Raw genomic sequence first — 20,108 nt, 5'->3', positions numbered from 1 at the left:
CCCCCCCCCCGCCCCTCTTTTCGCTCTCTCTTTCCCTCCCCGCTCTGCCTTTCCTCCTAGCTTCCCCGGACAGCAGTTCCTACCCCACCTGGACCCGCAGCCCTGGGAACCGCAACCAGCAGTCCTCTGCAGCGACTTCTCTCTCCTTCCTCCCCCTCTCCTTCCTGCCCTCGCTTCTCTCTCGACCCGACCCACGGGTTCTCTCGCTCTCTCTCCCCCCTCCCCCACTCGCTCCTTCCTTGTCCCCCACTCACCCTGACGTCACCCTCCCCACAGTCCTCTCAGCTTAGCTACCCCCGCCCTCGCCCAGTGGCCACCGCAACTCAGCCGGGTAGGGGGTGTCGTCTCCGGATTTGCCTCCCCCGGCCCCGACGGGGCGCCACGTGGGGCTCAGGGGGCACAGCGCCAACCTCCAGCGCCCCGCAATGCGAAACGAAAGGGCGGGGCCTGAGAGGGGCGTGGCAAGTAAGGGGCGGGGCGAGCGCGCGAACTGATGGACAAGACCGGCGCTCGCAGACTGCGGACAGGGACGCTGCGGCCGGTCCGTGGGTCAGCCGATCCTTCTCCCAGTCGGCCTGTGACTCCACCTCCCCCAATCGCCTTCACAAGAGCCAACCCCCGGCGGGAGCCCGATTGATAATGAAGGCGGCTTCAGCCAATCGCCTGCAGCGCCGCGGGCCGGGCCATCTCAGGCGGGGCCGAGAAGAGCTGTCCTTTCTGGTGGTGCTGAAAAGGGCTCTCCAGCGGTCTTGCGAGATGAGACCAGGAGAAAAAAATTAAAGTTGAAGCCGCCAGCAGCTGGCTGGGGTCATGTTGTACGTAAGAGGAGGGATCTCCCCTCCCCAGATCCTAGCCTGTCACCCCTTAGACTTCTCACAAACGTAGGAACTTGTCATTCTTCTGGAGGAGGAGGTAGCGCATTCCACATGAGCTTCTCTGAAAGGGTCTGGAAGAGGGCCGGGGGCATATTGGGGGCGCTGAGCAAGCGCAAACCCAGCTATGCTGCCCCTCAACACCCTGGGAAGAGAACATTCAGTTTCCAAATGTGCTGGAATGGTTGGGGGAGGGGTCATAATTACTGCTGGGACCAGAGTTGCCTTCGCTTCCCCTAGGGGCCGTGGGAGTGAGGATTACGACCCTGGCTCATGTGGTCCCTCCTTCTTCCATCTGCACTTCCTCCTCCTCCCTCCCCCCACAGCCCCCAAATAAATCCCAAGCCCCTCCCTTCGCCCGTCCCCAGGATCTGACGTGGGCTCGACACCTTTCTCAGCTCTCCCTCCCGCAGCTCCAGTGCCCGAGCCTCGGCTCTCCAGGTTCTGCAACCCCCTCCTCTCCCCGCCAAGCCCCACTAGAGCACAGTAGGGACCCTCCCTATCCTCGACCCCACCCTAGGTCCCCGGAAGCTGTTTTGCCTCGACCCACTCCCCCAGCTTAGAATCCAGCCAGCCTGGCGGACCCAGGTGCCTGAGCCAGAGGGTAACCCAGGCGACCCAGCTCCTTCGCCCTTCTTGGCCCCACCCGCTGCAGCCGGAGCCGCGCCCCCTCTCCCGCAGACAGGAGAGCAGAGGACAGAGGAGACTGGCCAAAGAGGGGTGGGCTCCAGGAGACCCCCAGCCCAGTTCTGCCCCTCCGTCCCAAAGGCAGAGACATTGTCTCCCTTGCTAACTGCCAGTAGGAAAAAAAAAAAAAAATTAATAGGAAAGATAAAAGAAGACGGAGGAAAGGTGACAGCTAGATTATTTAGGAGAGGCGCAGAGGAGAGAAATTGGTGTGAGTCGCCATGGGGGCTCCCAGGGCCCAGCATCCGCCACCTCCCCAGCTGCTGTTCCTAATTCTGCTGAGCTGTCCCTGGATTCAGGGTAAGGACTTGGGTGCGTGGGGGTGGGCCTCCGGGAAGGCCCCCAGCTGGGTCCTATACCTTCCTTTCTCCGAACATCCTGCGCCTTCTGAGCTCCTGGGGGAGGGGAGGGGCACAGCTGACGGAGAAGGGGCAAGCCAGGGCTTTCCAGCTTGCACCTGGAGCCTCTAACCCCATATATTGAGGAGTTGGGGAAATTAATGAGGGGAGCTTTTAGCAGCGTCTCAGGGGTTAAATCCAGGAAGAAGGGCTGGGGACGTTGTGGCGGGGCGGGGTGGGGGGGATGTCTGCGGAGGCGGCAGAAGCAGGCCGGGTACCGGGGTGGGAGATGGAGGTGCCGGGAGAGATGCCAGGCGCAGCACACACAAATGTTCTTGGACGTATGGACAAAGACAGATGAACAGAGGCAGTGCGCAGAGGCCAGATATTCAATCCCCAACTCTGACCCCCCAGCGAGACTCCAGGGAAGGGGGCAGAGACTGCAGAGAAAGAGAGGGAGGACCACACTGCAGAGACAGAAACCCAGAGAAAAAGCTGGACACTGCAGAAGCAATGGCTGGGAGGTGCTGCCAGACCCTCCGCAGAGGCCCGGGGTTGGGGGGAGAGCATCACTGAGGGGAAAATGAAGGTAGCGCCCTGCCTCTTCTCTGCCCTGCTGGCTCTGTCCGAGGTGCTCACCGAAGGCCCACACAGCCTGGGGGAAAAGGGAGAGAGGAAGGGGTAGGAGTGTGATGGGCAGCTGGGAGCCCCTCCTCCAATCTTGGCTCTCAGCCCAGTCTGGGACCCTCTGAGCTCCTGCTGGCCCAGCTGACTGAGGAGAGAATAAGAGCTCTGGAAAAGATCTTTCTGGAGAAGGAAGGAGTGTGGGGCAGTGGAAGAGCTCGCACAACTTCATCTCCCAGGTCTGCCCCTGAAGGAGGAGGAGGCACTGCCGGAGCCTGGAAATGAGACCCCCACCGTAGCCTCTGAGGCCTTGGCAGAGCTGCTCCATGGAGCCCTGCTGAGGAGAGGCCCAGAAATGGGCTACCTGCCGGGTGAGGCCCCCAGAGTGGCAGGAGCAACATAGAGGCAGAGGGAGGGACATTAATTCAGGCAGATGGGGAGCCAGGCCAGTGAAATTCAGAGAGACAGAGAGAGATGGTTCGAGAGAGTCAAAACTGGACATAGACAGTCAGAGAGCCAGAGCAATTGAGGTAGAATGATCAAGAAACAGCACAGAAAAACAGACAGAGAGAAAGACAGATGGAAACTCAGAGAGCCAGAATCAGAGATAGAGTGGAAAAGAAACACAGAAATTCTGAGAGAGAAATGCAGAGAGTAGTAGACCTAGAATCATAAAATCAGAGAGGGATAAGAATACTAAACATAGACCAAGAGTTCTAGAGAGCGCAAAATAAAAAGAGGAAAGAGAAAGGGGTAACCGGGAGAGAGCGCCAGATCTGAACGGGGAGACAGAGGGAGAAGCTCAAGGAGACTGTCAGAGTGGAAGGGCCTGGACAGAGAGAAGAAAAGAAGGGGCTGGGGGGCAGGCTGTGGAAGCCTTGGGAGGAGGGGGGAAGTTTGGGTGGGGAAGGGAGAGGTGGGGGTCCTGCGCCTCGTGGGGGAGGTCTTTTGGGTTCAGTGGGGACCTCGCAGTGTCTCTTAGCCCTGATCCCCGACCGAGGCCCATCAATGTGCTCCTCCTGTTTCCTGACTTCCCTCGCACTGTCCCAGGATCTGATCCAGACCCCACACTAGCCACCCCTCCAGCCGGCCAGACTCTTGCAGCATCCTCCCTGCCACGGGCCACTGAGCCGGGCACAGGGCCTCTGACAACAGCCGTAACCCCTAAGGAGGGCAGGGGGGCAGGCCCCACCGCGCCGGAGCTGCTGACCCCGCCCCCAGGAACTACGGCCCCGCCCCTTCCCGGTCCCGCCTCCCCAGGCCCGCCCCTCGGGCCTGAGGGAGGAGAGGAGGAGACCACGACCACCATCATCACCACGACAACTGTCACCACGACGGTGACCAGCCCAGGTGAGGCGATTGAAAGGGGATGTGGGAGAAGAGGAAGGTGTGGATGGGAGAGAGGCTGCCGGGAACGTGTGGAAGAAGAAGGGGTCTAGATGGGAGAGGGCCTTCTGCTTAATTATAATAAAGGCTAGCGCTGATACACCCTTACTATGTGCCAGCACTGTTCTATGTGTTTTATGTCTTATGACAGTTGAGGAAGGGAGTTCTGGGCACAGATGGGAGAGTGAGCATTGGATAAAGATGGTGAGGGGTGCTGGGGAGAAGACAGATGAGGACCCCCAGGGTTACTTGGCTGGGAGGGCAAGAACACAGAGATTCTCTCAACCCCAGCACTTATATCTCTTTAGTTCTGTGTAATAACAACATCTCCGAAGGTGAAGGGCATGTGGAGTCTCCAGATTTAGGGAGCGCGGCCAGCCGAACCTTGGGGCTCCTGGACTGCACGTACAGCATCCATGTCTACCCTGGCTACGGCATTGAGATCCAGGTAACTGGACTTAAGCATATGATTGTGAAACCTCCCAGCCCTTCCCTCCGGGCCCAGGGGTGTGCACGGGTTGGGCCTAGGAGCCAGAGAACTTGTTTTCTGACTCAGATGGACCTATTTCCTGAGGATCTCACAGGCTCTCCTAAAGTTCTACAACTTGGCCAACGTTACCGTGGTTCTTGGTCTGCTACATACAGGGAAAAGGAAGGCAAGGGGCGGGGGAGCTTAGGGGGTCACACACCCCGGCTGACTTCCCTGGCGGGTCTGGGTCTGGCTTCTTTAGGTGCAGACGCTGAACCTGTCTCGGGAGGAGGAACTCCTGGTGCTGGCTGGTGGGGGGTCCCCAGGACTGGCCCCCCGACTCCTGGCTAATTCCTCCATGCTGGGAGAAGGACAGGTCCTTCGGAGTCCAACCAACAGGCTGCTCCTGCACTTCCAGAGCCCACGGGTCCCAAGGGGTGGTGGCTTCAGGATCCACTATCAGGGTGAGGAGTTCGGAGTGCTGGTGGGAGGGCAGGGGCCGCACTGGGCACAGGGAACATCTTCAGGAGCCTTCTAAACACAGGGTAATGTTGGGGCCTTTTCCTCCTGACTAGGACCATGGGGGGCAGAATCCTCGGAGGAGACCTATACACGCTTATCTCACACACACACAGACCTGTGCCTGGGTGTGCACACATCCAAGTGACAATTCATCCATTCACTCAGCAAATGTTTATTGAGTGCCCACTTCCTACAGGCCCTGTGTTATCCTTGGAGAGAAGAATAAACAAGCCAGATGTAAAGGGAACTCAGAATCTAGGTAGGGAGATGGACAAATAATCAGGATAATTATAATTCAGTGAGATAAGGACCCCCATCCCTATGATGGAGGAACCACTGTCAGAGAGAACAACTATCAAAGGGACCTAAATTTCCCCTATAAGGAATATGGGGACACCTCCTTGGAGGAGGTGATGACTAAGCTGACACCTAAGATGAGTTAGCTAGGGGAAGGGTGGGAGGGAGAGAAAGAGGAAGGCAGATGTCTAGATGGATGGAAAAACACATTCCAAGACCCAGAGAGGAGAAAAAAATGTGACCCCCTTGAGGAGTTGAGGTAATTCAGCATGGAAGATAGAATTGTCTTAGCTGTGTGACCTGGGGTGAGTTACTTAACCTTTCTGTGCCTCATTGTCTTATCTGAAAAATGGGGATCATAATACTTACTTTGTGGTATTATTAGGAAGATCAAATGAATCAATACACGTCAAGTGCTTAAAATAGTGTCTGGTACACAGTGAGGGCTCGAAAATGTCAATCATTGCTATTACAGTAAAGCACAGAAAGTGCTGGGGAAGTAGGCCAAGAGGCTAGACTGGGAGGTAGGTTGTATTTGGATGACAAAGGGCCTTACCAGCTTCAGTGAGGAGTCCTTGGACTACTTTATCCTGCAGGGGAGGAGGAGACACTTTGAAATGTTTTAAGCAAGATAGTGACAGCCTCAGATTTGTGACCTAAAAAGATCCTGCTGACTTCTGGGGGTAGGAAGGAGGGGATGTATCTGCGCATGCTTGCATTTGCAAGCACCCACCCACAGACAGCCTACACACACGTGTACATCCATATTTGCCTGTGTGTATGGAAACCTTCCCACGATGCAATGTACATTCTAGCATACACGTGTACATGAGGCAAGGGGCCCAGCCCAAGGTCCCATTCCAGACACTGCTGCCGTCTCCAAAGTCCCTTCCTTTGCTCAGAAACAGAGAGGGAACTGTGTGTTGGGCCAGCGTCCCCTTCACTTCACCTCATGGCCTTGCTGCCCGCTTGTGAGCTCTGCTGACACCAGATCCCTTGTGACTTTATCCAGGACACAGACAACCCGTATCCCTTCCTCACACACTCTCCAGCCTCTCCTGAGGCCTCTGCTCTAGACTTGCCCCACGAGGTAAGGCATGCACGGTGGAGATGCCCAGCAGCAGACCTACTCCTGGAGAGACCAGTGAGCCGGGGGACATGTAGTTGGTGGTCAGGGCCCGGTTGTTGGGGAGCAAGGGCATGCCTTGAAGGCCCAGGGCTGAGGGCTGGGCTTCAGATATTATAGGATGGCTTCCTGCTGGCTCCTTTAAGCAGCCACTTCCCTAGGGCATTGAAAATAGGACTCTTTAGACGAACTGGAACATTTGAGGAAGCAGGGCTATTGCATAAATGGGCCTTCATTACCTGCCTGGGTCTTCCCTGCTCTGCGGCTTCCGCAGGCACCTTTGGGACGGAGGCCCCGTTTAAGCCCTTCCCAATTTGCACTGGCTGGGCCCTCCAGTCCACAGTGGCCTCATTAGCTTCTCTGGAAGGTCAAAGGCTCCATCACCCCTCACCCCAAGTCCAGCAAACTTTCCCATTTACAAAACTCTTTCATCAACTCTTGTTTTGGTTGCTTCTCACAGCAGCCCTGGGGGTGGCCATTGTCAGCTCCATCTCTAAGAGGAAGAAAAAGCCTCAAAGCTTATATGGATTGTTCAGCCACCAGCAAATTCATTGCAGAGTCAGAAGTCAGATCTCCAAGTCCCTGACCCCTGGTCATTTATTAATTGAAGCTGAGGGGCGGGCGATTAACATTTTCTGAGTACTTTCTATGTTCCAGGGGCTTGATTCCAGGTTTCTTTTCTTTAAGGCCAATCCTCAATGACAGGAATTGTTATTGCCATTTACAGATGAAAGGTGAAGTCACCTGCTCAAGGCCATACAGCTAATAAGTTGTGAAAGTAGAACTGGAACTTAGGTCTGCCCATCTCCAAATCCAGTGCTCTTTGCACTGTTCCACGTTGCCTCTTGGCGGCATCAACTGATCAGCTAGGCTAGGTTTTTAGGAGACAAAATAAAAAACATTGGATTCAGTCTCACAGTGGCAATAGGCAGGTGTTAATGTGATGATAAAATTATGCATGTGGATTGTGTTTAGGCAAAAAGAAAAAAAAAACTAACCCTCTGGGAAAGGGGAGGGGTCAGGAAGGCTTCCTGGAGGAGGTGGTATTTAAGTTACTCCTTGAAAGGTGAGAAACAGTGAGAAGAGAGCCTTTCAGGTAGGGGAAATTGTGTGGAAAAATATGGAAGTGGGACTGTAAGGAGTCACAGAACTGTATCGTGTGAGATATATGGGCCGTGGGTGCTGAGAACTGAAGCTGGATGGGCTGGGCTGGAACTGGTTGTGGAAGGGGCTTGAATGTCAATCTAAAGCATTCAGACTTGATTCTGTTGGTCTTGGAGAGCCATCACAGAGGCTAAAGTCTATTCAAATCACTGTGCGGTTTTTTGGTTTGTTTTTTGTTTATTTGTTTGTTTTGTCCACTGCTCGGCTTGCAGGATCTTAGCTCCCTGACCAAGGATTGAACCCCTGCCCGGCAGTGAAATCGCCAAGTCCTAACCACTGGACCGCCAGGGAATTCCTAAATCCCTGTATTCTAAAAGGCTGTTTTTTTGTCTATCTTAGTAGACCATGAACTCCTGAAGGCAAGGCCTCAGTCTTTTTCACCTCTGACCCTAGGACCCAGCCAAGGAAATGCTTGTTGAATTTTGAAACAGGGAGAGACCAGGTCTCTTACAGAATCACTCAGGACTGGAGAGTCAGAAAAAGCAAAGGCCCAGGCAAGCTGGACCCTCTGCTAACCAGAGCCTGCCCCTCGTACAAGACCCAGCTTCGATGTACTTCCTCCAGGAAGCCCTTCTTAATGAACTCTGCCTAGTCTTAAACAGACACACAGAGCTCTGTCAGGATCAAGTTCAGAGTCTATCACTGATTACCAAGTCACTTTCTATTTGTTTGTTTCATCTCATATGTTTCCACAAGAATTTCAGGAGGCTTTCAAAAAAGAATGCAAACAATAAGATTAAATAGAATAAGTAAGAGGGAGTTCCCTGGCAGTCCAGTGGTTAAGACTCCACGCTCTCACTGCCAAGGGCCGGGGTTCAATCCCTGGTTGGGGAATTAAAATCCCACAAACCATGTGGCGCAGCCAAAAAAAAAAAAAAAAAATAAGAGAAATATTGGCACCAGATAATGCTTATTAAATTTGAAAAAAAACAGAATGTGGATAGACAAGCCATTGTTACTAGGGACAAGACTCAACCTGGTTCTGGGCTTCCTAGCAGCCAGTATGAAAAGAGAGATTACACAGTTCTCATTGCAGGAAAAAAGACAAACCAGTTCCTTAAGGAAAGCAAAGCTTTCCCCAGCACTTCACTTTCACTGGGGGATTCATTTAGGGGACACTGGGTATTAAGGTCTTTAATGACAGAATAGTCTGTTTCTAAAGGAGTTTCTTGTAACTCCTCTGGATGAAAGCTGAGGGTATAATATCACAGTGACACCTCAGTGGAAGAAAGTCTGTGTGTATGGAGGGGAGAAAATGATCTGAGGCACTTAATAACTTGGAGCCTCAATTTCCACCCCTGGAAAGTGGGTCACAGCCTTTCTCTGACTACCTCAAAAGCGCTGCGTGAACTCATTTTGGAAGCTGAACAAGCTCTGCAAATACTATTTGCTATTATTAGAGCTGAATGGGGTTCAGAGTGGTCAATTGATTTGCCTGAGTTCACACAGTAAATGGGTGCTAAGGTCCAAAACTTCTTTGAGGCTCAGGTTTCTCATCTGTAAAATGGGGGCCGAAGTGGGTAGATTACAAAGATTAGGGGAGATAAGAGATGTTGACATTACCTCTTCATGAGACAGTGTGTCCACGTAAGGACTCCAGTATGGAGCCAGTTTGTGCCCTGGAGAGTGAGGGGGACCTGGAAAGAGGGGCGGAAATGCTGGGGAACCAGTGAGAGAGGATGGCCTGGGAGAGTGAATCCTCTTTCTCCTGCCCTGCCTGATCCAGCCTACCTCTTGAGCTGCGGCTTCCCTCCCCGGCCAGCCCATGGGGATGTGAGTGTGACAGACCTTCACCCTGGAGGCACTGCCACCTTCCACTGTGATTCGGGCTACCAGCTGCAGGGTGAGGAGACCCTCATCTGCCTCAATGGTACCCGGCCAGCCTGGAGCAGTGAACCCCCCAGCTGCATGGGTGAGTCTCTACCACAATAGGTGTGGTTTTCTGTCCTGGGAGCCCCACTGGAGGGTCCTACCTTGGGGGTCTCTATCTTTGGGAACACCCATCTTGAAGGGTTTTTTACCCTGAAGAGTCCCTATCCTGAGGTCTCCATTTGGAGCTCTTCACCCTGAGGGTCTCAATCCTTGGAGTCTCCATCCTTGGGGGGGGGGGGGCTCTCCATCTGGAGAAGTACCACCTCGGGGTGGGGGGGGGGGTTCCTTTTTTTTTTTTTTTTTTTGGCCATGCCACATGGTTTGTGGGAATTTAGGTCCCTGACCAGGGATCAAACCTGTGCCCCCTGCAGTGGAAGCGCAGAGTCCTAACCAATAGACCACAGGGAATTCCTGGAGGGTTCCCATTTGGGGAGTCACCATTCTGGGGGTCCCTGCTTTTGGAGACTCCTCATCCTAGAGGAAACCATTCTTGGGGTCTATATCTGGGGGTGTCTATCCTGGAGAGTCTTCATCCTGGGATCCTATCCTGAGTATTTTCCATCTGAGAGCTTCAGTTTGGGGGACTTCCCCATAACTCCCTACCCCAGGGTGTCCACATCTGGGGAGTCTTCATTTTGATGGAATCTCCATCCTGCGGGGGGGGGGGGTGTCCATCCTAGGGTTTTTCTATTCCAAGGCTGGTTCCTCACCTGGTAGTGGCCTGAAAAAAGTCCTGGGGTGAGCCTGTAGGGCAGAGGTCATCCCAAGGCCAGGTCCCAGGCAAATGTGTGGGTGCAATAGCTCTGCAGATGGGAAAAGGACAAGTCACCTTAACCTGCCCCCCCGCACCGTCCACAGCATCCTGTGGTGGCACCATCCACAACGCTACACTTGGCCGCATCGTGTCCCCTGAGCCTGGGGGAGCTGCAGGGCCCAACCTCACCTGCCGTTGGGTCATCGAAGCAGCTGAGGGACGCCGGCTGCACCTACACTTTGAGAGAGTCTCCCTGGATGAGGACAACGACCGGTGAGGGTCTGGGCCTTGCGTCAGAGGTCCTCACTTCAAGGAAATAGGGAGGCTGCAATAGACAGTCAGACAGACGCGGGGGGAATCCCAGTTGGGATCTATGTCAAATGCGGGTTAGTCCTTCCCCTTTCTTAGGCAGTATAGCTGTGCAAACTGAGACAAATCACTTAACCTCTCTGTGCTTCGGTTTTCTCATCTGTAGAATGGAGATAATAGTACCTCCCTCCTAAGGTTTCTGTGAGGACAAATGCATTAAGATATGTAAAGTGCTTGGAATGGTGCCTAGCACACAGTAAGCACTATAAATGAGTTTGCCAACGTCATCTTCATTATTCTCACTCTTTATCTAGCAAACTAGTGTCCCAGCTCTGACATTAGTTGCTATGTGTAGCTGGACAGGTTACTCACTCTTTCTGTGCCTCAATTTTCTCATCTATAAAATGAGGGATAATAATAGTACCTAACTCAAGGGTTCTTGTGAGAATTAAGTGAGATAAAATGTGTAAAAGCTTAGAAGAGTACATGGCATATGGTTAATGTTTGAAAATAATAGCTATGAAATTAAGTTAGGAGAGCAGGCAAGAGGTGAGGCAGCTTCTGAGGGGAAGCTGAGCTCCTGGCCACCTCTGTCCATCCCAGGCTGATGGTGCGCTCAGGGGGCAGTCCCCTATCCCCGGTGATCTATGACTCGGACATGGATGATGTCCCAGAGCGGGGTCTCATCAGTGATGCCCAGTCCCTCTATGTGGAGCTGCTTTCAGAGACACCTGCCAATCCCCTGCTGCTAAGCCTCCGATTTGAAGGTAACTGCCCTTCCCCTGAGGCCCCACCTGCCGCACCTTCCCCTCTTCCTACGCCCAGGCATGGTCACAAGCACATAATCCATCTCTGCTTATCTCCACGTTTGGATTCCTGAAAACTGACTTGTCTCCCCATCCCAAATCGACAAGGACACATTCTAATTCCCTGAGGTGGTCTTTTCTACTTAAGCTTCAAGTGTGGCTGGATCCAGGTACACAGCCAAGAGACCAGTTACTTAAATCTCTCCATTCTTTCCTCTCGGTTGGCTTCATTCTCAGGCAGACTCTCAGTCTGTTGTGTACCTAGCAGTTACAGATTTACATACCAACAACTTTAGCAACCCCATCAGAGAGAAAGCATACCACTTTCCTAAGAGCTTTAACAAAAATGCCAGGAAAGGCTTTCATTGCCCTGGCTTAGGTCATCTATCTATGCCTGAGCCAATCACTGTAGCTAGGGGCAGGTGGTGTTATGATTGGCAGATCCACATCACATGGCCATCCCTGGTTGGCTCCAACTGAATCTCATGGACTGGAAGTGGGGAGGACGTGTGACCCAAAATGAAAATAGGAGTGCTGTTAACACACAAAGGGGACTGGATGCTGGATAGGTAGGAAGGAAGGAAGTCAGTGATCATGGGAGGAGGCATTTGAACTGGGACTTACAGGATAGAGAGAATTTTAAAAGAGGAAGATTGGGAACGAGCATCTCAGGGGAAAGGAACAGTGTGAGCAACAGTAAAGAGGTAGAGAAAAGCCTGTATGTTTGGGAAACAGAGAGTTTCACTGTGGCTGGAGCAGAGGATTTGTGTAAACAGTAGCAGGAAAGAGACAAAGAAAGTAAAATGCTCAGAGATGGGAGGGGCTAGTTTCTGGTATGAATCAAAGGAGAAAGGGAATTGGCACTTGGCCCTGATGGATGCATAAGATTTGGACATGACACCTTATCAGGTTAAGTAATGGTGAAACAGAACAGTGGATCTGAAAAATAAATTGCATTTTAGATTCTGAGAGTGCAAAGAGAATTTCTAGGTTTGAGGCCTGTCTCCATGGTTGTGGGCCACTGCTGCTCCATGGGCTTCAGACTCTTTCTGTATCACAGGCACCTGAGCCTTACCTGAGTCTAAGATATGATCAGATGGGCAAAAACTAAAACACTCTACAAATGTTAATTTTTTTGCTGACTTAGACCAAAGTTAAAACTGAGTAGCTTTTGTGTTTGCCTCACTTTTGGATTCTAGCCACAGTATGGATAATCAGGGTTGATCAGAAACCAACGGTTATTTTTGAGGAGCGAACACACCTCCATGAGCCAGGTCTCCAAAGGCACCGTTTTCCCCCACTCCATTGCAGCTTCCAGAGCCAAGTGTCTCTGGCTGGGAATCAAGGAATCTGGGCTTGAGGCCTGGTTCTGCCACTGCCCTACTGTGTGACATGGAGCACATGGCTTTTTGTCTGTGGACCTAGTGTCCTCATCTGTAGAATAGTGGCTGGGACTTGACTGACCTTGGGGTTTCTGTCCAGAGGCCGGGGAGCTAACATAAATATGTGAATGAGGAATGTTAGGGTTTGGGGGAAACTGGAAAGTGAAAGCTAAGCCCAAAGGCTTTCCATTTTAAATAGCCCACTGCGGGGCCAAACCACACTGGAATTCAGCCTGGTTCCCCAGTCTGAGATCCCTGGAGGCCTGTCCTAATGCTTAATTCCTGTGACTGACTCCTCTAGCCTTCGAGGAAGATCGCTGCTTTGCCCCGTTCCTGGCACATGGCAATGTCACCACCACGGACCCCGAATACCGCCCAGGGGCGCTGGCCACCTTCTCGTGCCTCCCAGGATATGCCCTGGAGCCCCCTGGCCCCCCCAATGCCATCGAATGTGTGGATCCCACAGAACCCCACTGGAATGACACAGAGCCAGCCTGCAAGGGTGAGCCTGCCACCTTCCCCGCCTCCCCAGAACATCCTTCAGTTCACAGACTACCCCCTGAGCTGGGGATCCTAGGAAGGCCGTTCAGGAAGGAGAACCTAGTAAACTCAGGATCAATCTCTGTCCCTTTCAGAGGCTTAGTTTTCTTAGCTGAGTAGTTGATGGGCTTGTTACGGAGTTCAGGGGTCATAACCCAAATATCTTCAAGAGCTAGATTGGGCTAAGTCATGGATTGGGTGGTAATGCATAGGCTGGAGACTGGGCGGGGTTAGTTAAGAGTGGGGCGGGGGATTGGACCCAACAGGACTAGACGTGGCAAGAATCAGGTGGGTAATAGATAATAGGAAACCGGGGAGGCAGTCTGGTGCACACAGTTGGGAGTGGTGAGGATCGTAGCGAAATAGAGACTGCATGCCCACCTGGGTCCTGAATCTGACACCCTTTCTATCCTAGCCATGTGTGGAGGGGAGCTGTCAGAGCCAGCTGGTGTGGTCCTCTCTCCAGATTGGCCCCAGAGCTATAGCCCCGGCCAAGACTGCGTGTGGGGTCTGCATGTCCAGGAAGAGAAGCGCATCTTGCTTCAAGTTGAGATGTACGTCTGGGTACTGCAGAGGGTGCAATGGGTAGCCATGTGTGGTATGACAATGCACTGGCCTGCATTATGAGCCTGGCCGGCTCGAGTGTCTGCACGAGATTCAGTGAATATATGTTCGGATGAAAGAAGTGGCTAAGGATTCAGGATAGGGGTGTGGGACATCAGGTAGACCCAGGTACAAATCACTTATTGGTCAGGCAACCTTGGACAAGTAAATGGGGTAATGCAGCCTTCCTCGGGGACTATTGTGAAAAAGGGGCTCTGGCCTGAAGTCTCACTCTTTGGCTGTTTCTGAGGCCCCCCCGGAGTGATTTCCAGGGACCCAGGCCCGAGCTGTTGCATCAGCAGCAGCACACAAGGTGGGCGTGGCTGTGGGGGAGATCCAGTGAGCTACTTTGGTGTGAGGTGGTCATGTGCCTGGACAGAACCAAAAGTGGGCGTGGCTCAAAAAGCATGTACTCGGTTGGGGCCTAGAGTTGGGCTGGGTGGTAATGAGCATGGTCTGTGATTGGTCAGAGCTGGAGTTGAGCCTGGCTGTGCGTCACCTGGTGATGGAGGAGGGACTGGGAAGTGGGAGGCGTCAACAATGATCAGGGCTGGGGATTGGGAAGCAGGAGCCGGGAGGAGCCACAGACCAAATGGAACCTGGAGCGACTAGCGTGGAGGAGAAGCCCATAACTGATCCAAACTGAGGCCTGGGATAGGAGAATGTAGGGCGGGACTGGAGAGTAGGTAAGGTTGCTAATGGGCTGAGTTAGTGATTGGGCAGAACCAGATGGGAGGGGCCGATCGTAACCCAGCCCCCATATCTGGTCCCACTCTCTCCAGCTTGAATGTGCGCGAAGGGGATATGCTGACACTGTTCGATGGGGACGGTCCCAGTGCCCGAGTCCTGGCCCAGCTGCGAGGGCCTCAACCGCGCCGCCGCCTCCTCTCCTCTGGGCCCGACCTCACGCTGCAGTTCCAGGCACCGCCCGGACCTCCAAACCCGGGCCTGGGCCAGGGTTTCGTGTTGCACTTCAAAGGTACCGAGGCCTAGGGTCCCGAGGTGGGAAGGGGTCCCGCAGGTCAGAGAGGCCCCCGAGGCTGGAAGGGCGCCCTGGGTCACAGGACAGCCTCCAAACTCGCCGTCTCTCCCCTGCAGAGGTCCCGAGGAACGACACGTGCCCCGAGCTGCCGCCCCCGGAATGGGGCTGGAGGACGGCTTCCCACGGGGACCTGATCCGGGGCACTGTGCTTACTTATCAGTGCGAGCCTGGCTATGAGCTGCTTGGGTCGGACATTCTCACCTGCCAGTGGGACCTGTCCTGGAGCGCAGCGCCGCCCGCCTGCCGAAAGAGTGAGCCCGGGCCCCGCCCTAATCCTCTCGTGGCTCCGCCCCTGCCCACCTGGGTTTCACGGCTCTGCTTGGGCTCCGCCCACCCCCTATGCGCCCGGCCTCCGTATCTTCTTGTTCCCGCCCCTGTTCTGTCTGGACCCATCCCTTCGCTCGAGGTCCTGCCTAGATCTTCCTCAGGCCCCAACCATATGTCCAGTGGGTTCCACTCCTCTGTTCCTCGGTGTTCCGAAACCGTACCCTCTGGTCCCCACTCTCATCTTCCCAGGGCTGCATCCCTCTCTCTTGCACTGTTCTGGGTCCTGAACCTGGTTCTTCTGGGTTCCTCCCCTGCCTCTGCCCAGTCTGAGTCCCGCCCCCCTGCCCCCCTGCCCCCCTGCCCCCCGCCTGCCCCGTCATCTCTTTTCTTGTTCTAGGCCTTGCTCCAGTCTCTCAGTCCCCAACCCTTGACATTATGAGGAGTCACTTTGCAGGGGCCTAGGCTTGTCAGAGAGTTCGGTTTATTTTATTTTATTTACTTTTATTTTTTTAATAAATTTATTTATTTATTCATTTATTTATTTATTTTTTGCTGAGTTGGGTCTTTGTTGCTGCACGAGAACTTTCTCTAGTTGCGGCGAGCGAGGGATACTCTTCGTTATCCTGCGGTGCGCAGTCTTCTCATTGCGGTGGCTTCTCTTGATGCGGAGCATGGGCTCTAGGCGTGTGGGCTTCCATAGTTGTGGCTCGTGGGCTCTAGAGCACAGGCTCAGTAGTTGTGGCGCACGGGCTTAGTTGCTCTGCGGCATGTGGGATCTTCCCGGACCAGGGCTCGAACCCGTGTCCCCTGCATTGGCAGGCGGATTCTTAACCACTGCATCACCAGGGAAGCCCGTCGGTTTATTTTAATTCCGTTATTAAAGTCCCATGATGTGTTGGGGCTGGAGTTATGCGGAGGTGTTGGGGACTTTCCCTACCCTGACAGAGCTCACAGTCTGGGACAGGGACAGATACTTAACTCAGGATATTAGAGTGGTAACCGCTGGGTGACTTCAGGCAAGGTACTTAACATCTCTGAGGCTTTGGCTTCTTCCTCAGTGAAGTAGGAATAGAGGATTGTGAAAAGCAAATGAAAAGCTTTTCACGTTAGTGCCTGGTGCAGGTAAACAGTGAGTAAGTAGTAGTTGCTATAAGTATGAAGAAGGGCTTTAGGAAGAGGGGTGGGTTAATTGTCCCAGGGATAGGGCAGGAGATTTCACAGAGGAGGTGACATTCAAAGGAGCTGGGAGAATTTATCTTTTAGAAGAGCAGAAAGGGGTGGCATCTTGTCACTTCCTCCAAATTTCTGGAAGCCTGTCACCAGGGTATAGGATTGTAGGTCTTTCACCTGGCCCCTAGGAGCAACGGTGGGACCAATGAGGATAAGTTTCAGGAAGCCAGATTTGGACTGGACACAAGGAAAACTTTCTAGTTGACACAGCTCCCCATCCCTGGAAGGAGTCACAGGATGTCCAATCTGGAACCCAGACCACACGGGGCGGGGACAAGAAGGGATGGAAGCGGGGCCCAGAGGGGATAGGGCGTGGCCCAGCTGCCCAAGACTCAGTAGGGACCCTGCCCAAGGCAGCACATGGAGCCTTCAGCTGAGCTGAGCCCTAAGTCTCTGAATCTCAGCCCAGTGCTCCCTGGCTGTGACCCTGAACAGTTCCAGCTTTGCCACTCCCTGGCTGAGTGACCATAGACCAGTCATTTGACTGCCCTGAGCCCTGAGCCCCAAGGGAGGTGATAGTGACGCTGACCTCTCTGAGATCATCAGGGTATATGATATCATGTTTGTAAAACATTTTAGCGAGGTGCCTTGCTCAGGTCTATATATAAGAAATGGCTTTGATTGGGATTCTTCCACAGCAAGGTTGTAAGCAAATGCCCGCAGAGGCCAGGCAGGCAATACAAGTGAGCAGAAGGGGCTGGGGATGACGGGAATGAGGGGAGCAGGAGGTCTGGGCCCCTCTGAAGAGGGCAGCTGCTCTGCTGATGATGATTTGCCATGCAGGGCTGACACGGTTGGGATTTAGCTGGTTTGCTCTGGTTGAGTGGTTCAATATTTCAAATTTCACCCTAGGATGGGGGCCCAGGTTGCCCCAAACGTTCTGTTTTCTGGAAGAAACCTGCTATGTAAAATGCATTGAATTTTAAGTTTTCCAACTCCTGCTCTGTTCATTCTGAGGAAGGAGTGGGAGGTGTGTGCGGAGTGTTGCCCAGAGGAGATGGCCCACGACTCAGGCGTCTCCCAGCTCTAAGCTTCTGGCAGATCTTTTAAGGGCCTGGCTCCCCCTGACTTTGCCCTCCTGCCAACAGTCATGACTTGTGCCGATCCTGGTGAGATCACCAACGGGCACCGCACCACCTCAGATGCTGGCTTTCCTGTTGGCTCCCACGTCCAGTACCGCTGTCTGCCGGGGTACAGCCTGGAGGGGGCGGCCGTGCTCACCTGCTACAGCCGGGACACGGGCACGCCCAAGTGGAGCGACCGGGTCCCCAAGTGCGCCTGTGAGTCTGGGGACACCCTAGGATGGGTGGCTGGGTGGCCTGCTCGATGGTGCAGCTGGCCCATGACTGACCTCTTCCCTGCAGTGAAGTACGAGCCGTGCCTGAACCCCGGGGTGCCGGAGAACGGCTATCAGACGTTGTACAAGCATCACTACCAGGCGGGCGAGTCTCTGCGCTTCTTCTGCTATGAGGGCTTTGAGCTCATTGGCGAGGTCACCATCACCTGTGTGCCCGGCCACCCCTCACAGTGGACCAGCCAGCCCCCACTCTGCAAAGGTGCCTGGGCAGGCAGGGCAGGAGGGGGCACAGCAGTGTCCAGGATGTGACAGGGCTGGGAAAGTCAGGTAGCAAATTCGAGACCCTGCCGAGCTCCCCATCCACTTTCTATGGGCTCTCATCATCAGAGGTATAGCCAAAAGCCCTGGAGAAGTTCAAGGTCATGGAATTATCCTAAGGGAAGTAGTAGAGCGGGCTTTGGTTTGGCAGTCCCTTGCCCTCCGAATAGGTCTCAGTTTCCGTATTTTTGACAAATCCTACAGACCTGGTTGGTTTAGACTGCCCAGGGGTCTGGAGGAGGAGGACCGAGGCCCTGCTCTGACTGTTCCTCCCCTGTCCCCAAGGGAAGGATCAAGTTTAGGTTGAGCAGAGGGCAGAGAATCCAGGCTGTCCAGCCCGGCCCCACTGGGCTCCCGGCCCTCTACCCAGCCTCCTTCCCTCCCTGGCTCAGACCCCGTCCCCTCCTCCTCCTCTCCCTGCAGTGGCCTATGAGGAGCTCCTGGACAACCGAAAACTGGAAGGTCAGTGAGGGCACAGGTGGAGACCCAGGCCTGGCCAAGTTGGGAGGGCAAGGCAGAGGCCGGGGGCAGGAGGCCAGGCCCCCGGTGGGGTGAGGCCCAGGGTTCAGGGCCCAGGGCAGGAGGCTGGGAGAGTCAGGGCTGGGCCCAGCCCCAGATCACTGGCCTCTCCTCCTCCTTCCAGTGAGCCAGACCACCGACCCGTCACGGCAGCTAGAGGGTGGGAACCTCGCCTTGGCCATTCTGCTGCCCCTAGGCTTGGTCATCGTCCTCGGCAGTGGCGTTTACATATACTACACCAAGTAAGTACATAGCTCAGGGAGCTGCTGGCCAGGGCAGACGTCCTGCCTGCCTGGCACAGAAGCCCGGGTGAGGGGGGGTTGGGGGCTCACTTCTCGATAAGCCCCTCTATCTCCTTCCTTTCCCAGGCTACAGGGAAAATCCCTCTTCGGCTTCTCAGGCTCCCATTCCTACAGCCCCATCACGGTGGAGTCAGACTTCAGCAATCCACTGTATGAAGCTGGGGTGAGCCCTTCCCCTACCCCTGGAGTGCCACATCCCTCAGCTCCCCTGGGACTCCATAACCTTCTCTCAAGGTCTTTGTAACATCTGTCTTGGGAATTGCAAACTCAGCTGCCTACAAAGGCCACGTCAATGAACAAAGCCAAGTCAGGTGGGCCAATCAGGAGTGGTAAGGACTGTGACCAACTGGAAAGCTTGTACCCCATCCAGTCCATGGAGGAAACCTAGGCCCAACTGCCAGACCTTCCAACTGTTCAAGACAATCCAGAAATTTAGATTTTTATGTGACTTTAAGATACTGTAGGATGAACCAAATACACCCATTGGCCAGATTCAGCCCCATTCCCACCCCATGGTCCCCAAACTCCCAATGATCTTTGTTATTTTAAAAACACAGAGTCTTTCCCCTTCCTTGTGGATGCCTCCTCCACCTCCATCCCATTCTAGTGACTGATGCCATCTCTCTGCTTCCAGGATACACGAGAGTATGAAGTTTCCATCTGAACACCAAGACTAAGGCTGCAGGACCCAGGACGCCCCTCCTCTCCTCATTCTGGGCAGGAAGGAGTACAGGACCTGGCCTCTGGCTCCCTTCCTCCCTGCTGTGTAAATAATCTCCTGGCCCCACGAGGGGGCTTTGATGGCCCTGGGGACCCTACAGTAAATAAACCAGCATCCTGTGCCCAAAGCCTCCTCTTCTCAGTTGCCAAACAAGGGGCCTGCCCCCCACTCACTCTACCCCCTTTTGGACCCTAGGAGGCGAACTCAGCCCCTGATGCAACTCCTGGGGCCCCTCCAGCCCAGGGCATCCCACAAAGACTACCCAAGAGCTCTGCTGTTCCCTTGGTCATGAAGGCTCTGCCCTTCCCAGATGCTCTGTCCCCGGGCCTAACCTCTGACCCTTGGAGGGTCAGAAGAAGAGGGATGAAGGGGAGAGCTGGGACAAGGCCCCTACCCCCTTCCTGCCATGTCCCCTACCCACAGTCTCCCCACCTTTGCTTCTGGATTTTTGTTTTTGAGCAATAAACAGAAAATCTCCATTTGTAACTGGGCTGGTGGGGTGTGGGAAGGTGGGTCACAGAGCACTGGAGATGGTGATGGTGGCCTCTCTGGAAAGAGGGCTGGGGATAGGGGAACACTTGGGGGAAAAGATGGAAATTTAAGATTGCACACAGGGCAGTGTTGAAGGGGCTGGCCTGGGGTCAAAAAGCCTGACTTTGGG

At 54.0% G+C, this 20,108-nt stretch overlaps 1 protein-coding gene across 1 annotated transcript; it reads left to right on the top strand.

Moving 5' to 3' along the window:
* The first annotated feature begins 1,780 nt into the window (after positions 1–1,780).
* SEZ6L2 (seizure related 6 homolog like 2) lies at positions 1,781–19,574 on the top strand. The gene is made up of 18 exons (XM_073793230.1): positions 1,781–1,859; positions 2,761–2,892; positions 3,494–3,871; positions 4,216–4,355; positions 4,639–4,840; positions 9,212–9,397; positions 10,216–10,384; positions 11,024–11,187; positions 12,910–13,110; positions 13,564–13,702; positions 14,534–14,730; positions 14,850–15,044; positions 17,379–17,570; positions 17,655–17,846; positions 18,329–18,367; positions 18,549–18,666; positions 18,793–18,889; positions 19,361–19,574. Exons 1-18 carry the CDS (start codon positions 1,781–1,783, stop codon positions 19,388–19,390), a joined length of 2,850 nt encoding a protein of 949 aa, XP_073649331.1. The 3' UTR covers positions 19,391–19,574.
* The last annotated feature ends 534 nt before the right edge of the window (positions 19,575–20,108 follow it).

This window comes from Tursiops truncatus, chromosome 15, assembly GCF_011762595.2.
Source record: "Tursiops truncatus isolate mTurTru1 chromosome 15, mTurTru1.mat.Y, whole genome shotgun sequence".
NCBI lineage: Eukaryota > Metazoa > Chordata > Mammalia > Artiodactyla > Delphinidae > Tursiops > Tursiops truncatus.
The sequence above is the reverse complement of the archived record's forward strand: the minus strand, read 5'-3'. Positions and strand labels throughout refer to the sequence as shown.

Excerpts from the sequence above, each read along its gene's own strand:
- SEZ6L2 (XM_073793230.1), top strand. The coding sequence starts at position 1,781 with ATGGGGGCTCCCAGGGCCCAGCATCCGCCACCTCCCCAGCTGCTGTTC. Across the intron at positions 11,188-12,909 it reads GCTAAGCCTCCGATTTGAAG|CCTTCGAGGAAGATCGCTGC; the intron begins GTAACTGCCCTT and ends TGACTCCTCTAG. Across the intron at positions 18,667-18,792 it reads GTTTACATATACTACACCAA|GCTACAGGGAAAATCCCTCT; the intron begins GTAAGTACATAG and ends TTCCTTTCCCAG.